At 43.8% G+C, this 18,728-nt stretch overlaps 1 protein-coding gene across 4 annotated transcripts in view; it reads right to left on the bottom strand.

Annotated features, from left to right (window-relative positions):
• Window positions 1-5,722: 5,722 nt before the first annotated feature.
• Window positions 5,723-18,728, bottom strand: part of LOC111846728 (septin-7-like) — a 28,437-nt gene continuing 15,431 nt past the window's right edge. For all 4 annotated transcript variants that reach the window (XM_023817219.2, XM_023817217.2, XM_072698359.1 and 1 more), the window contains exons 5-13: window positions 16,155-16,289; window positions 14,983-15,100; window positions 14,543-14,635; window positions 13,352-13,448; window positions 9,986-10,037; window positions 9,688-9,813; window positions 7,976-8,111; window positions 7,622-7,767; window positions 5,723-7,516 (exon numbers count right to left, since the gene is read on the bottom strand). In XM_023817219.2, the coding sequence (XP_023672987.1) occupies window positions 7,477-7,516; window positions 7,622-7,767; window positions 7,976-8,111; window positions 9,688-9,813; window positions 9,986-10,037; window positions 13,352-13,448; window positions 14,543-14,635; window positions 14,983-15,100; window positions 16,155-16,289 (943 nt within the window). In that variant the 3' untranslated portion in view covers window positions 5,723-7,476. The remainder of the gene's footprint in view (window positions 7,517-7,621; window positions 7,768-7,975; window positions 8,112-9,687; window positions 9,814-9,985; window positions 10,038-13,351; window positions 13,449-14,542; window positions 14,636-14,982; window positions 15,101-16,154; window positions 16,290-18,728) is intronic.

Raw genomic sequence — 18,728 nt, 5'->3', positions numbered from 1 at the left:
TCCAAAAACCAGCATACACACCGGCCCTTTACGGATAAGGTTGCCCACCCCTGCTCTTACCCCTTATCCTGGTCAATGTTGTGAGGAGTGGAACTTATATTTGCCATAATCATAACTTAAAATGTATCAAATGTTTCCCATTGCCCACGACGCGTGTAGTTGCACCTGTGTCTTTGGTTTCCTCCATCGTTTCATTATCTGACATCAAGTATTGCTGAAAGGACAGTTGAGCCTAAACTACTCCTGTGAACGTACGATTGGAAAGCCTGAAGACAAGCCAAACAGGACCTTCAGGAGCACTCTACATGGTCTCTAGGAGGCAGCATTGACTTGCCTAAGCCTAATGAAACTCTCAGAAATTAGAGATGGTTTTATCTCAGGAGTTAATTGATCTATTTTTCCCCTTACCTTCCCTCCATTATTAAAAGCTGACAGACACAATCAATTCAAAACATTTGCAGGCAGGAAAAGGTGACAATCCACTTGCAGTCAAACAAGGGTTATTGAATTAAACAAAGGACACTGTGGGGAAAATAACAAACAGGACCAGGAGGGGTCAAAACAAAAACAGAAAAAAGCACAGATTAACAAACTATAGAAACCATAACCAAATACAACTTGGGAGCAGGACTAGGGAAACCAAACAGCACAACATTAGCACAGAAACCTAATTCACAGACATACAACTAGAAGGACCCATCAAAGAAACTAACCAGAACAGGCATTTAAATACACAGCTAACAAGACACAAGGCAGGACAGGTGAGAATCATAACCAATAAACCAATGACAAGGACTCAGGGCAAACATGGAACAAGTGTGGCATGTTTCAATTAAACAGCACTGGAGACTAGGGAAAATTAACAAACACAAATGGCTAACTAAAGCAAGGAAAAACTGAGTAAACAGAGGACAAGGAGCAAAAGACAAGGAAATAACTGAAATACAAAAAACAGGAAAGCACTGATAACCAATAACAATAGGGAAAACCAAAAACAAAACAGCTAAAGGTTATTCCAAGCCAGCTTTGAACCCATGACTTGCAGGTTCACCATCTAACCCACACACTCTATCCACTGAGCTATGCAGCAGACCAGAAAACACATAGGGACTGAAGGGCGAGTGACATGGAGGAAGACAGAATGGTCAACACCTGCTGGCCAACTTGTCGGATTTAAGGTAGTCTGGGCAAAATGTAAGTGAACGAATATTTAGTCCATTTAAACTGTGGTACCGACAAGTTACCCCAATAAGCCAGTAACCCCACTTTGTAGTACAGGCCACAGCTGACTGGAGCATTGAACTCCGCGACCGCTTTGGAGGAATCGGGTAAGTTGCTATTGTTGTGTTTATTTGTAATATGATTATGAACTTAGCTAACTACCCAGCTAACAAAATGACGTCCTTTCAACATCATCTGAATGTCGACAAACATCATAAAAATGTTTATAATTTACCTCATTTGGACGTTATTTTGTAGGGTCCTCGGTACAGGATGTAGGCCAGTTCTGCTATGAACCTTGAAAACAAAATAACTAAACGTAACTAAACAAATGCTTGTGTGGTTTTGAAGTGATACACAATTAGTTGGCAGATGCTCTCATCCAAAGCGCATTTCAGGTGTGATCAAATCAACTGAGTGAGACATGTAAAAGTTAGGATACAGCCAGATTTGAACCAAAAAACACTTGGGTCATATCAGAGTATCCTACCACTAGAACGCTGTTCTGTGATGAAGGTGGTATTTCCCAATCATTACACCTAAACCATGGGAAGGAGTGTAGGGTAAGGTGAGAGACCTCAAACAGGTAGGTGATAATCCACTGACTGTTCTGCGGGAACTTGTAGGAGTCTTAAATACTGACATATGCTTCTACTGGGAACTAGTGCTGCCCCAAACGATTCTTCTTTAAATGATTAATGTAGCGATTTTTTTTCTCTATTTGACTAATAATAGTCGATCACGTCAAATAGTCGTCCTAACCCTACTGGGAAGCAATAGAGTAAGATGAAAGGGGGAGTGATATGTGAACATCTCGATTGATTGACTGCATTTTGAAGTATCTGCAGTGGCTTGGAAGTGCATGGAAAGAAGGTCCATAAATGGACCTTCCTTGCAATAGTATAAATTAGAAATGACTATACCTTGTAAGTTGGCATCATGCATTGAAGAGATACAAGTAGGTCTGACAACTGGTGATGAACAAACTTAACACAAGACATAAAATACAGTTCAATTATAACATTTGTTTATAAAAAAAAACACCAGACATCAAATAATTATACTGTTCTATGTAATTAAACACTTACATTCAGGGGGAGCAGGCAGTGCAGCTCCATGATCTTTTTCTGTGACAGTATCATCATATAAATAGAATTATATAAACGTGATTCATTTTCAATATGAAAGTATTTTAAAAAATACAATTCTAGTACCTTGTGAACTTCCCCTGTCCAAAGAAGAACTCATAGTACCTAGTGGGATATCCGCAAGATAAAGTTTTACTAATTAGAAAATAACAGCCTTATGCTCTTCAATCAAAACTTTGCAGTGACTTTTGAATTTCTTTTGACAAGCTAATCAGAGTTATGCAGGGTTTGTTACACTGGGTTCGATATTAAGGTTGTATTGGCTGCTATATTTAGTGCAATGTTTATGCATGCTCTGAAATTTTGTAAGTGAATGTTGATACCCAAAGTTTCCTCTGAGTGAGTACTAATCTCTCCCACGACTCACAAATACTACCAAAACAGTAGCATGTGGTGTGGTCTGCTACCTCAATCAACTTCCGTGCATTTGTTAGGCCTGGGTTGTCCGCTCTTAAAAGACTACCATATGATTGCCTGGAATTATGTTTGTGTGATATATGCTATCAACTGTTTATCGAAGTTTTTCATTTTCTTATTGTTTGAATTTCATATAAGTTGATATATTTATATCGCCCAGCCCTATGCAGTGAAACCAATGACCAACGAGATCAGATCAATGAATAGAAGCAATCCAATTGTAATCAGATTAGATTACACATTCCAAGTAATCCAAAGGACTACATTTCTGATTGTACTTTTAATCATGTAGTTTGTAATCTGTACTGGATTACTTTTCAGAAATAGGCAAAGTAAGGCAAATATATTGATATAGCACGTTTTCAAACACAGAGGTTATTCAAAAATTGCTTTACATAAAATATAAACAGGCTTTTGTGCTGCAGTTATGATCTAACCATATTTCAGTTAAAAATATAAAATGAAACTTAAAAATGCTGATAAAATCATTAATTAAAAATGTTGTGTTACTAAGCGACCAGACCTTAAGATGGTAAGATGCTCTGTAACGGAAATGGTTCTGAAGAGATTTGTCTCAGGTTGGATGTGTTTACAGTGCTGGTGTAGCATTCGCTGTTCCTCCTGTTATGCAATAGGACAGGAATGGTAGGGATATAGCAGCCCAGTCTGATCTGTGAACAGTTCTGAGTAGCACAATGGGAGCTGGAACCCACATCATTGTCTGTAATGTCTGGTATGTAGTGCATATCAGCACTGGTCACTGAACCTCCCTGCTGACACTAAGGGAGAAGCAGAGAATGTAAAAGACAATCTGGTTCCAATAGACAGCAGTTTCTTCATGCAAGTAGTTTGCCCAACACTGATCACTACATGCAGTGCAGAACATCTACATGTGGGTGAAGGGGAGTAATTTGACCCAAGATGTTTTATGGTCAACCAAAATTGAGAATAATTTACATTTATTTACTTATAGTGTTAGGCTAACATTGTAGGTGTACCTACATCAGTTATTTATTTCTGTGTAACTGTACAATCACAACCTTACCCCATTGGTAGTGTACCCTCCAGAAGAATTATGGGTATTTAATTGGATGTTTAAGGGGAGTCAGTCTCTCACTGGGGGAGAGGGGTGAGGTGTGTACCCATCGTGGGATAGTGCCTAAGCTAAAATTTGTTTCCAAACAGAAGTATGGTACCTGGGGGGGGGGGTGTTCCACAAAGAAAGATTTCTCAGATAGCTGGGTTAGTTGTGATTGTCCAGTAAGAGTTTAAGCAAGGACAATCATGACTTCTAGCTAAAGTTAACCCAGCTAACCGAGAAATCTTTCTTAGTGGAACACCCACCAGTGAAAAGTGAGACACTCAGTGACAAAAAAGTTAAGCACCCAGAAGTAATGGTCCGATATGGATGTAATTTGGATCACGCGCAGACCAGAGATGGGTATGTAAATAATTTGATTTGCAAGGAGCTGAATGGCCTCCTTTCTTTGTAAATTTCTTATGTTCTTATGTGTAGTGTGTGCCAAGCATTACAGAATCCCATGACATCTGCACCTGCCATCCGGACACAAGCATTGGACTTTCAACAAAACCCTGTGTCTCGAAGACTGGCATCAGCCGGACTATGTGTTCAACATTCCATTCGTAGGCCAGCACAGAGACGGGTGCGTTTGGAGTGGCGTTGTAACTGGGAGGCATGGACTGATGACGAGAGACGTTGTACCATGTTCAGCGATGAATCTCGGTTTTGCATTACTACAGATGACCATCATATCAGTGTATGGCGCCGCCGAGGGGAGAGGACCAATCCTGCTGTGTTGTGGAGACACACCGGTGTTACTCCAGGCATCATGGTGTGGAGAGCCATAGGGCATGACTTCAGGTCATCTCAGGAAGTGATTAGGGGGACCCTAACAGCACAGCGCTACTTCAGTGACACCTTGCATCTCAATGTCTTACCCCTCCTGAGACAGCACCCTGGTACAGTCTTTCAACAAGACAATGCCTGTCCACACACAGCACATGTGTCTATGGACGGCCTGCGTCATGTTGAGGTCCTCCCGTGGCCAGCCAGGTTCCCCGATCTTTTCCCAGTCGAACATGTGTGGGATTATCTTGGACGTCAACTCAGACCCAGTTCCAATCTGCAGGATATCAAGCGCCAGTTACAAAAGCTGTGGCCCAACTTGCTGTAAGAGAGGATTCAATGGCTGTGTGACTCCCTTCCGCACCGTATCGGCCCTGGAGGTACCACACCCTACTGACATGGGACCAGCAGTGCGCCTATACCGCCAACTTTGTGGTCCGTTTGATATTATAATCATTGAAATAGTCACATGACCTTTCACCACATGCAGATTGATTTCATTTGCACCACTCCATCTGGGTGCTTAACTTTTTTTGTCACTGAGTATATTAAGGTCGGTATTACCCACCTCCTGCCTATCAAAGAGCAGCTTTTAGTCTAAATCATTAGTTTGATGACAGTGCCATTTTGTGTGCAAACACACAAGGACAAACCCAGAGATAACTTACTGGGTTAACCACTGACATAGTACCATTTAACACTGATCACAACAACCAGGGTTTGTAATACAGCACAAGCAGACACTATTTAACAGTAAAGACAAGTACACTTTGCCATTCCACATGCGATTACAAAGGCTGAACAGCAGTCCATAGCTGCAAGAAGCAGCACTTCTTAGACAATTCAGCCCCCGGGACAGGAATGGTGTATGAAATCTGCACCCCCCCCCACCATTCAGGAAGTGCCTGTGTCTGGTTCTCTAGAAGAAAAGCCTTCCATCCACAACGGAGTCTGTGTCTTTATGGGCAGAGTGCCATGTATGTGAAATCTCACCACTGGATGGCTGGAAATGCATCAGCAGGGGCAGTGAATGCTCAATCAGCACAAAGAACTAACCAATCGACATGTGGCCATTGCATAACCTTCTCATCTTTAATATTGATAATGTACAGTTAGAGAAAATAGAATGGGTGATAAGTGAAAAAAAAACTGAACAAATATTTAAAACTGTATACATATATTAATAAAAAATAATTATTAAAATTTTAGCAATGTGTACTATGGAAAAGCACCACTTTGCATGGAAAAGGCAGGGGAATGCTTGGGAATAGCAAGGTCTGCACAAGAAATGACAACATCACTGGCCAACAACGACCCTCCATTCATAAAGTGAATCCTGCAGGAAGTCTGAAAATGAGGTCTAAATGATGACCAGAGCGAATGTGTTCTTAATGAAAGGTGCATCTAAGGGCAAAGCACCACGCTGTCCCAGACACCTGACTGAGAACCTCCGGGTGAGATGTCTGTTCATGGCCAGAAAACCAGCTGCACAGGTGGACAGGTTACAGGAACATACTAGACTATCTGGGTTATCAGTTAAGATCTGAACAGAGAAAACAAGCTGAAAAGCACTTGGCAGCCTCAGGAGGAAGCTGGGAGCTAGCACACAAAAGAAAAGAAAAGAGAGAGAGAGAGAGAGAACCATGAACTACGAGCCCCGTACACAGATCGTCCCTCTAGTGAGCTGGCACCAACCACAAGCTTCGGGGATGGGTCAGGTGCAGGTGGGCTTGAAAAGGGAGGCATCACTGTAAGTGTGAAAAGACATCCAGACAACACCGTCTACTCAATGGTCAAAGTGACGACCGCTGTCATTTTTGGATATATTTTAACTGGTTTTCTACTGGGCTTATTTCTTGTATGGGAGAGAATGTTATTGACTGATGGAAGCGATGGACACACGAGGACAAGTGTGGCACACCGGTACAAATCCACACCACCTCACACACGCACACACACACAAACATATACACGCAGAGGAAATGGCAGTGGGATGACTACTGAACACTTCAGCTTGCCTGCATATTGATCTCACGCTGTTCAGCCCAGTACTCGGTGTGTAATGCATATTCATAGGCCCGTCTACGCACTCACGATCCCACTGATCTACTCAAAACCCATAGTGGAAAATAAAACTTGCTCCCTGAGAGGAGTAAGCAGACACATGTTCAACTCCTTGTTTTCACCTCCGTCAAACCTCTCAGTCACTTTCATTTCTGGGACTGACATGAATAAATGAGCATTTCTTGTCAAGAGTGCTCAATATTACCTGGCCTAGTGGTGGTGTGGATTTGTCTCTCTAACTGTGAAAAGCAGTCCCACAACAGCACCCTCTGGTGGCTGCCTAGGGGCATAATGTCTGTGTGTAGCTTGGGCATTCTGGAAATCACTCCCAGTGTGTCAGCCATAGCTACGGTCCTGCCTAACACACAAAATGTCACTTCCTCTTGCTTTAGAGGAGTTCTCACAGCTCCTCTTCATCATAAACGCAGAACTTAGACACACTTGCATCCTTGAAAAGACAGAGACGAACACATGTTACTTGGGGTACTGGGTGGATATACCCTGTGTCTCCTTCTTGAACAGGTGGGGTGTGTGTGTGTGTGTGTGTGTGTCTGTCTGAGAAAGTGTGCATTTAAATATGTGTGTGTTTGTGTTGTTGATGTGCAGGTAGCTTGGAATATTCCTGCTTGATTAAAGGTGAACATTGTGCACATGCATGTTTTTTTTGTGTGTTTGTGTGTGTGCGTGAGACTTGGGTGATGTAATCAGTGAGGAATGAAAGCTTGTAAAACGGAGCATCTGAGGACAACCAAAAGAGACTCAGAAGATCTTGCCCTTCTTCTTATTCTTCTCCATGGTCCTGCAGAGGAGGAGAGATGTTATTATGGCCACTCATGAGGCTTTGTGAGAGTTGCCGGGTATTCGGGTGCCCCCCCCCCCCCATTTATGCCAGACTGACACTCACTTTGAGGCGTCCAACTTCTGCTGCTCCAGCAGGCGCTGTTGAGCCTCCCAGTTGGACTTCTCCTCTTCAAACTGACGCCTCTTCTCCTCCAGTTCCTTATACTGGGCCTCCAAATTCTTCTTCATCTGCTCATGGCGTCTTTCCAGCTGAGAAAGAGGTGGAATGACAGGTAACTTGCCTGTGGCTGTCAGCACATATATATATATACATTTGTTTTGCCATCATGGTGCACGATGCAGTGCCTCACTCTCATAAATACATAATCCCAAATGCCATATATAATCCCAAATACCATATATAATCCCTAATGTAACGCATAATCCCTGCTGTCATGGGGCCAAATGCAGAGCCTACCTCGGCCTCAGAATCTTTCAGCTTCTGCTTCTTCTCCTTGACCTTCATCTCAAAGACCTGCTCCATCTCACTCTCCATCTTCTTCATCTTCATCACATGCTCCCGCCTCTCCTCCTCCATCTGTGCCAGGGGGCTCCTGAAAGGGACGCAGATTTCTGAATAACATCTGATAAGTCAAACTCAAAATATGTCAAATCAAATCATGATGGGAAATTAGACTTAAGACCTTTTTAATGCCAATTCAAGTCAAATTTAAGTCCAATCTTTAAGCAGAAAATTGCTTTATCCATACATTTACACTACAGTGACTACACCCACTGTTTATTCAAGTTTGTATTTAAAATTAACTAACAATTGATGTGTGGATGATAAATCACACTTTATAATGCGGTGATCAAGGAATGGGTGCCTCAATTATGAGAAATCCTACCAAGTAACTTCACTCATAACCGAGAAACAATGGACTTAGATTAAGATTTTAAAATGTCCCATTCTCCAACATTACGCGCATATAAAGCAGCAGATTAGATTCTTGAAAATCTGAATTTACACCCAAGGACAATGCCTTAGACAAGATGCCTAACTACCCTATGTTCTGATAGCTGCTACAGCCCATGCGACTTTTAGCACCAACTGCTGGAAAAAAAGAAAAAAATTTGAAATGTAAGCGAGATTAACATGCACCCTTCAAAACCATTCAATACTTCTTTATCCATCGCACACCTCATCGTGGCCCCCTCACACTCGGCTGCAAACCGCCCTAGTGCATGCTGTAGGTAACAGCCCAATGACGCCAATATGACCACATCATCCACAAGAAGCAAAGACGTGATCCTGAGGCGCCCCTGAGAAATTGAACAGCTATGAACAGAACCGGTGACAAAAGGGTATGACTTACTGCTGGCAATGCAAAACAAACTCCTAGCTTCTATGTTAGTGGCCCCTTGTGGCATAGCCCGGAGTAACATGGGTCTGTTATCCTGTGGACCCATCACCTGCAATGGGAGCTGTGGGGTTCGGGTGCAAATGCAGGCTCCTCGATGGACCAACTGTCAGCTACCGAAATTAGCTTACACTGTACTCAACCTCCTTAAGTATTGGTCTTTTAAGTAAAGTTTTTAAAGATGTAGATACGCTGGATGGAGGGATGATTCATGTTCTGGGCAGGACAGTGTGAGATTTCATCACGCTACTCAGAATGCCATGCATTTTAAAACTTGAGCAAAACATTATTTTTGGAATGCTCCGACTACAGGTACTGAATCCACGGAAAGCGAAACCACGGATAAGGGGGGGGGCCGCTGTGAATATTTATGACCTCAAAAAAATTAAGACCTAGTAAACTTAAATGTAAGACTTTAGAAGACTTTTCAATGTCTTCATTGGTTCAACTTGAATTTAAGACATTTGAAAACTTTTTAATGCCCCGCAGATACTCTGCTGATTTATCGGACTTAAAATCAACACAGCAAGACTTTTCCTTGCTCGCGTTGACCACCTTTCTGTGCCTTCTTTTTTTAAGCTTTAACCTTTAGACTGCAAGAAATCAATAAATCTTTATCTGTGGCTGGTTCTGTCGGCTTATGTCAGTCCTATGGGTCTCTCGGCCTGTATGTGTCTGTCAGTGTTGACCCGTCCATACGAATATGATATTATTGGAACCTCCCCCCTCCCCCCCCCGACACCACCAGCCAAGGGACCCTGGTACCTACTTGGTCAGCTGGCCCTTGGCCTTGGTGGCGTCGATGCCGTTGCAGGTGACAGCTGCTAGCTTCTTACTGCGATAGTTCTCATAGTGTACATTGTTGGTCACATCCTTCAGGTCCTGCATGTGAGTCCTGGAGATGGAGTGAAGGAGGGGAGCAGGAGGAGAGAAGGAAAAGAAAAAAAAACAGTCTGAATAAACATGCACCTTCCAGTGTCCCCAAGATGCTGAGTATGTACTATATCCCCAGCTAAGGCAAAATAAACCAATTAACTGCCAAGCTGACAAAGGGCCACCTTTCTCACCTGATGAGCATGTTACGAAGTACAGTGAAGTCACAGTGCTCCCCATTCTCAACTAAAACAAGAGAGATGAAACAATTAGAGGCTGGACCAAAGCAGGCCTACCCTGCAGATGGACAACAACTGCACGCTAACATGGGCGGGCATATCTCTAGATGCACAGGATTCTGGAAGAAGACCCCTGAGATGCCTCTGAAACACTATTCGGCACAACACAACATGCTAACATTCTGACTTAGCAAAGAACAGCCCATTCCAGAGTTACTCCCATATAAGCCTGCTGGACTGACTGCATGAAGCTCCACCCCCATCTTTCATCATTTTATCAGAAACATTGGAGATGTGCAGAAAGTTTATTTGGCTAAAGCAGATACTGGTCAGAGTTGGACTGTGCAAGTAAAAAAACGCCATCGGTCCAAACGGTGGCCATTCGGCGGTCCCTAAGTGCTGCCTGCCATCACATACCTGAATGTAGCGCCCCCTGGAGAAGGGGAGGGGCGAGACCTCGGAGAGCAAGCTAAGGGTCAGGGCCGACGAGCCTGAACCACACTCAGCTCTGACTGTGAACTGTGGCTGCGAATGGCCAGTTACATGACACGCTGATGACAGGGGAGGGGAGGGGAAGGCATGAGAGCTCTCAATGGATGGAGCGGGAAGGGTTGTGGTCAGGGCAGGGTCATAGGGCCGAGGGGGTCTGCTGCACTACTACTGGGACAGGAAGCTGGGGGGGGTGGTTTGGCTTAAATTCCTGACCATGCCTCGATTCTCCCACTCCACACTCTGGTGGGTGGGGAACGGCTGTGAACCAGGGACGTATACATAGGCTGACTGTTTCTTGGAAAAAAAAGACTGGTAACCAGACATTTCTTTGGCAGGAATTTAAGACCATTGTTTTTACAATCAGCTGTGAAGTCTAATACGGTGAGCAGATGCATGATGTCATCCAGAACAGCCCTGTCTCTGATTGGCTCTGGGCTTCAAAGATGACATCACTTACAGATGTTCTACGTAAAATAAAGCACGGGAGGAAAAAAGCTTCAGAGAAATGAGTGAAAACAACATTTGAAATAGCAGAATAATCACATGGGCAAAATACGCAAATGAATCTTAAAACTTATGGGCAATTCATTCAGCACATATAAAATCAATAATATCGACAAGAAAAAATGACTGCAGATACTTCCCGTATTTCACAGGAGGACTTGGCTTTGTAATCTGCTGGTTCTAAGGATGCACCGATCCCACTCTGTTTGTCCCGATACGATACCTGAGCTTTAGGTACTGGCTGATGCTCATCCGATACCAGTGATTAATAAACTCTACGCTCTGCCTCACTGTGTGAAAGAGACTGATCATTCTTTTGTGTGTAGGGGAACATGAGGCGTAACTTACAGGGTTGATTCTGTCCCATGCTTTTTGATGCATACAAGCGGTCAATCACAATAACTGTGATCATATAAGCCGTTTCCACTATATGTATGTATTTACCTTACTTGAAACCTGAGTTTTGAATTTATATCAGGATTCTCAACTCATGAAGCATGAAAGGTCTTTACAGAGGAACAAAATCTAGACTGTCTAGGCTGATTTATACTACACCATAGCCTCACGTGCACCTCCCCAGAAATCTGCGTACACGTTGCGTTGAGGCAGATCATGGAAACGGTGACTGTCCATTTGGTAGTATCCATTTTTTACATGAGCGAAGAAGGTGTGCACACAGGTGTACCTATACTGGTGATTGAACCTGAAGCTTTAGTTAAACTAAGTAAATGTATTTAATGTTAGTTATAAATAAAGCGTCATTTTCATTTTCTCTTGCTTCTCCATAATTTGAGCTACAGTTTGTTCTGGTCTTTCTCTGCTAGCATTAGAAAACTCCATGTACTTCGCACTATGGTGCGTTTTCTTGTTAAAATCGCTTGTGTTAAGTGCCGTGCTGTCACTTCCTCCTCTTGACACTTAGCAGAACAGACCTCACAGTTTAACAAAATGCTGTGGCTTTGAGTTTTGAAGTAATGTTACTATTAAGTGGCACTGGCCTTTGGTATCGAACAATTTTTATCAGTATGAGTCTTTGAGCGCAGTATTGGCCTGATACCTGATGCTGGTATCGGTGCATCCCTACCTGGTCCAATCTGTGACATAATGTGTTCTCAGCTCCTGCCTGCCCCTGTACAAGCTTGTCCTGTTTGCCATTGTGAGAGATCCCTAAACCCTAAGCCTGCAGGGCACCCAATAACAATGTGTGGCAGCCTATGTGAGTGTCTGCGTACAAGCTTAGCCACTTTTCTAGAGGGAAATTCTGAGAAAACAAAAAGTGCTGATACAATACTTTTAAAGTTATTTTATAAATTTTTCCTCTGGAGCTTTGGAAGCTTGAAAGCACAACATATAAGTCGTGTCTGTGTGGGGGGTGCAGCAGGGTGTTTATGAGGCTGTGAAGTTGTGGCTAGGTGTAACTAAGCCCCGAACATGGTTCTTTAAGTGATGGCTTGAGGTATGGACAAGGGAGCAGCAGAGATGAGTTAGTGTGTGACAGGCTCTACTCTAAGGGCAGCGCTGTGACTGAACATACAGCTTACAGCTGCTTCTCATGACTATTAAGAGCATGGTGTTGACCTTTGACCTTAGGTCAGACGAACAAAAAAGTGACAAGGGGAGGGAAGCCTGAAGGAAATTAAAAAAAAATAAATCAATAAAAGCAAGAGATGGTTTGGTTTTGTTTACCGAAAACGCCCTCTGTCAGTCATGGAACAGAATAGACAGGAAAAAGAAAAAAAGAGAAAAAGGGAATGAAAAATGAGAGCCTGGTAATTCTGTTTATACACCAGAACAAGAATTTAAAAAGCAAAAGAAACCTTTCAGAGGACTAAAAAGAAACAAAAAAGCAAAGTGATAAGAACAATGAAGCCACTGTGGCAAAGGGTAAGAGAGAGAGGGCTGTACTCTGACTCTCTCTCGGGGGGGAGGGGAGGCTTGAGGAGGAAACTACCATACCCACAATGCAGCACTCCCCCTTTTCCAGAAATCCCTCCACTGGCAATCTGCCTGAGGGTGATTGGGGGGGGGGGAGGGGCTATGAGTTTGTTCTTCCGATCCATGCAGAGCACCGCAACTCTCCTATAGTCCCCACAGCCATGATATTAACACAACTGTGTGTTCAGGCTTGTCACAGACGCTTTTATCCAAAGCGCCATGACTTATGGTGCTGTGCCAGCCGCAGAAGAAACAGCCCCCCCCAAACACCCACTACCATTTACCAACCCACAGCATTCCCCGCATAAACCACCACCACCCCGTCCCTCCCCCCATTAATGCCTTCTGCCCCTCCTCCCCAGCCGCACCCTGCATTTGCCCACTGCGTACCTTCTGCGACCCCCCAGGGGTACTGGCGTCCTCGCACTTTGCGGCCGTTCACCTCGATGACCACGTTGCTGCCCACCACGGCCAGAGGCATTTTGTCCTGGGGGGGGGGAAGGTGACACACATTGCCAGCATCTAGTCACCGCCTGCACAGCCTTTCACTTCTCACACCACATCAGGTACCGTATTTTAGTACTTCCAAAAAGTAACAAAAGTACAGTGTTTCCAGCTGTTGCTTTGCCACTGGCGTAAAAACTGGCACCAGAACTGTGATGTCGCAAGGCGGGTTATTTTGTACTGAATATGAAAAATGGCTACAGTATATTAAAGGGCTGGACGATGAGCGAAATTAATACCAATATCGCGTGTTATGCACATGCAATTCTTACATTGCTAGTAAGCTAGATTAAGTTCAGGCTTTTTCTTACTTTCAATTCTTTATGGACATTATAGCACTAGGGGGTTTGCTAAAATATTTTTACTGTTATAGGAAAAAGGAAAAAAAAAAAACCTGGTGCGGTGGAAAAGCTCCCTCAGTTTCTGCTTTTTCCCTTCCTGTCCATACATGATGGATAAATGAAGGCAATATACTTATTTGCCATTTCCTTTATGGTCAATTGAATTCTCTGATTTACCATTGCCATCTTGCTCTCCCCAGTGGGAGTCAAAGCAGAGTGTGATTATTCCTCTGCTAGACACAGGACTCGATCCCACGAGCAGACAGATATAGGCACAGATTGTCAAGCTCTGCACTGCCCAAATGTGTGTCATACTTCCCCTCTTATCCAGCAGAGGAGTCCAGCCAGACAGTCATAGAAAAGAAGGGAGTGAATGTGTATGACCACGGGGCCCATGGACATAGTGAGCCACACGGGAGGCACACGGACCTGAGGAATCCTCAGGCGGCAGTCGATACTCCTCTCTATTGTCAGATGCTAAAGCGTGTTAGCATTAAGGCTCTCCTGGCTTCTCAGGGCTTCTGTGAAATTTATGGAAGCCCTTCCCTTTAGGCATGTAGAGGATTGGGTGCCTTGTGGAATTCAGCCATGAGCCCTGTTTGTTACAGCTAGTCTGATGGTTAGTCTAAGTCCTGTTCCTCAGGCGTTTGGAACAAACTAGGCCCGACCTAGTTTGTGTCTCAGCAGAACATGTCACTCTGACTCTGGTCTGAAGGCTGGAGCCTCCTGGAGGTACCTTGATCTTGCGGATAAGCTTGTTGTCCTCATCATCCTCAGTGTCAGGGAATTCGTAGATTTTGATCTTGTGCTCCTGGATTTCTTTCATAATCTGACAGAAGAGGGTACAGTTGTGTCACTCAGCAGGAACTAGACAGACATTTCAATTACACAGAGATGCATGTGAAAGAGCACAGCAGGGCGCACACACTGTGTCACATTCACACACACAGACACAAACACACGTTTATATTCATATCTTTGTGGGGACCATCCATTCATTTCTATGAGCAAAACCCTAATCCCAACACCTTAACCTTTTGCCTATTTTAGGTTTTTCTTTGCGTTCATAGATTTTAAAAAGTTGGGTTTCCCTTTGTGCGGACTGAAAAAATGTCCTCACGATGTCAAAATAACAGGTTAATATGACTACACAGACAGACAGACAAAAACACTCACCTGTTTCTTAAAGAACTGACACTCCTCGGGTGTTAAGGTATCTGCCTTGGCGATCAGGGGGATCACGTTGACTTTGTCATGGAGCCGCTTCATAAACTCGATGTCCAGGGGCTTCAGGCTGAGGGGTGGGGATATGCACACAGTAAAAGGCAGAAATGAGCACAGCACAGACACAGGTGCACAATGATCTGGGGGGTGTGGATATACACACAATAAAAGACAGAAATGAGCCCAGGACAGACACAGGTGTCCAGAAATATGACTCTTGTGCTCACTGGAATCCCAGCAAACAGAGAAGGGTTTCTTTTCCAGTGGCCCTGAACCATTATGTCACTGGGAAGCTTGTGTGTATTGCAGGAGGGGGTTGTTTTCTCACTCCTTGCATTGGCAGATGGACAAGAGGCAAGATGGCAGGAATTCAGAGAACGCAGACACAGGGCGTTGTGGCCGTGCAAGGCAAAGGACTCGGGAGCTGATTGGCTGAGAGGTGAGGGCCACTGGTCCGTGGGTAGGGCCCAGGACAGTGCTGGGACCCTGGTATGTCATGGCTGTTTAGCTCTAGTGCAGCGCAGGGTGAAATAACATGCATGCCTGAGAATGCAGCTGGTCCCAGGTCACAACACAGAACCATTCAGAGCCATATCTCTGACCAACTGGCCAGTTAGCCACCCAGAGAAAACCAAGGACGACAGAGACACTCTGTCAACTGTGTCGGCTCTCATAAGGAACGCCTTCAGCTGTGGAAGGACTGGCTGTGTGATGATGGCATCATGTGATAAGTGAGCACCCAGCACTCTGGCCCATGCTGCAGGGATGAGGGAAGTGTGGATAAAAATGGCTGAGAGTTCACTGTGCCCAGCTTGGCCAACAGAGAACAGCGAACGCACGCACGCACGCATGCGCACACACACACACACACACACACAGAACTAAATCGCCTGCCTGCAATCAACTCAAAGCTTACATAACCATGACAAACAAAGCTCAAACACACAAGCCACTGGCATTTGTGTGGGTGAATGTGTGACCTACAACATTTAAATGTGCGTGTGTGCATTTGTGAATGAGAGCGAACAACGTGATGTGGGAGTTGGGAAAGGGAGCCATTCGCATATGTGGTTATGCCGACTGGCCTCCCTCACCCAGCACTGCTCATCAGGTGCAGTACTCACCCGTGGCCAGAGGGGGCAATGAAGTACAGGCAGCAGTGGACCCTGTTATCCGGCATGAGTCTTCGGTTGACCCGGGATTCAGCGTTCAGGAAGTCCTCGCATTTACTGTCGATGTAGTTAATGACAGGCTGCCAACTAAAGAAGAGTCAGAGGAGAAGGAAGGCTGGATTGTAAATGCTGGTTCATACTCCTCCGTACGCTTATTAGCGGACGTGTCCGAGCAAACTTTCATGACGCGTTTGGCGTCATCGTGTGTCTCCTTGGATGCACGTGTGGTGAAGGGCTTCATTGCAAATTTGTGTCAACGCAGCGGTGTATGGCAGCTCAGCACACAATGTGCATGATCGATTTGCTAGCATCCACTTCAAACACCCACAAGGATGCTTCTGATAAGGGTTGGGGTAGTTTGAAAACCCTTCAGACAAGGTAATGAAACTGTTACATGCATGTAAATGCATGTGCATGCAGACTTGTCTTGAATTGAAAATCGCCAGCCAGCTAACCAAAGTTGGCAGCCCTGTGAGCTGCCTCTGAATTTGTAAAACATAGAAAAACGGACACAAACCTCACTGCTGTGATACATGTACAGGGAATATCATCATAATAGCATTGTGCTTGTGCAGAGAAGTATGAACCAGCCTTAAAGTAGAGCAGAGGAACACATGTGCGCAAGCAAACGGACAAACTAACATGTATTAATTTATACCGATATATTTTTACGTGCGGTATAAGATTTCGTAATACCGTTTATACCGTCCTCACATTTAGATTTCAAGGAGCAGAGTTTCTATCGTCAGGGTGAACCTTAGGAAAACCCACCAGTTGCCCACGTGCAAGTATTTTGCAAGGAGGTGCTACCGGAAGTGTACATGGATGTCCGGAAGACACTTACTGGCCGGCTTGCTAACGTGATACATTTCGGACTGACTACAGACATATGGTCAAGTTGGACATGCAAGCCGTACATATTGTACCGTGTCACAGGGCGTCACTGAAGCCTGCTGTTCACAGGCTTGTTTTTCTTGCAAAAAACCTTTGAGAGAGGTTATGAATACACTACCTACCTCCACAGGAAATTTAAGTTTTTGTTAACATTGTTATATAACAGTTCTCCTGTCATAAAAGAGCATATTTTATCCTTTTTTTAAAGGAGGTCATTTATTTTGTGCAGTTTTTATTTGCATGATTTTGGCAGCTGAATATTTTTCTTACTGGGTATTTTTTAAATGTTTTTTCATACTTTATTCCTAATTATATTAATGTACTGTTTTATTGCTATATTAATATTCCACAACTGTGGACTTATGTTAAGCAAGTGTCTATTTTTAAAGGCAATTTATTTTATGTTTTACTTACATAATAGTGACATATTATTTACTTCAGTAATTGTTTGAAATCAAAAAAACATTTCTCGGTTACAAACAGTCTGTTATAATAAACATTCTTATAATATCACATATGCCTTTGACTTTGAATTAAACTGAACATTGTGTAAAAGAAAATACCGGGATACAAAAAGTATATTGTGATTGAACCAAAATATACCGGGATATGAATTTTTGGTCCATATCGCCCAGCCATAGCCACAGGTACATAAAATCAAGCACCTAGGCATGCAGACTGCTTCTACAAACATTTGCGAAAGAATGGGTCACTCTCAGGAGCTCAGTAAGTTCAAGCGTGGTACCGTGATAGGATGCCACCTGTGAAGTCCATTCATGAAATTTCCTCGCTACTAAAAATTCTATGGTCAACTGTTAGTGGTATTATAACAAAGTGGAAGCAGTTGGGAACAACAAAATCAGACCGGGGACAAGGTATGGTGAGGTGCACAGTGTGCAGAAGTCAGCAACTTTCTGCAGAGTCAACAGCAACAGAGCAGTAAAAGGAACTCTTAATGCTGCGGCATTCAAAGCTATTTTGGACAATTTCATGCTCCCAAATTTGCAGGAACAGTTTGGGGACGGCCCCTTCCTGTTCCAACATGACTGCACACCAGTGCACTAAGCAAGGTCCATAAGGACATGGATGAGTGAATCTGGTGTGGAGGAACTTGACTGGCCGCACAGAGCCCCAACCTCAACCTGATAGAACACCTTTGGAATGAAGTAGGGGGGGAGACTGCAAGCCAAGCCATCTTGTCCAACGTCATTGCCAGACCTCACAAATGCTCTCCAGGAAGAATGGTCAAAAATCCCATAATCACACTACTAAACCTTGTGGACGGCCTTCCCAGAAGAATTGACGCTGTTATAGCTGCAAAGGTTGGGCCAACTCCATATTAAAGCCAATGTATTAAGAATGGGATGTCAATAACGTTCATGTGTGTGTAAACGAAGGTGTCCCAATTCTTTCGGCAATACATTCAGAAAAATAAGCAAATAAACATTAGCAGACAAATAAAAAAGCATATTAGCAAATGCACACAAGCATGCAAATACATAAACAAACATGCAGACACATAAGCAAACAAACACATAAGCAAACCATTACAAACAAACATGCAGAGTCAAAAGCAAACTAACGTGCAGGCACAGAAGCAAATGAACAGTAACAAACATGCAGGCACATAAG

This window comes from Paramormyrops kingsleyae, chromosome 13 (genome assembly GCF_048594095.1).
Source record: "Paramormyrops kingsleyae isolate MSU_618 chromosome 13, PKINGS_0.4, whole genome shotgun sequence".
In the NCBI taxonomy this organism is placed as follows: domain Eukaryota; kingdom Metazoa; phylum Chordata; class Actinopteri; order Osteoglossiformes; family Mormyridae; genus Paramormyrops; species Paramormyrops kingsleyae.
This window is presented reverse-complemented; position numbering and strand designations above follow the sequence as displayed.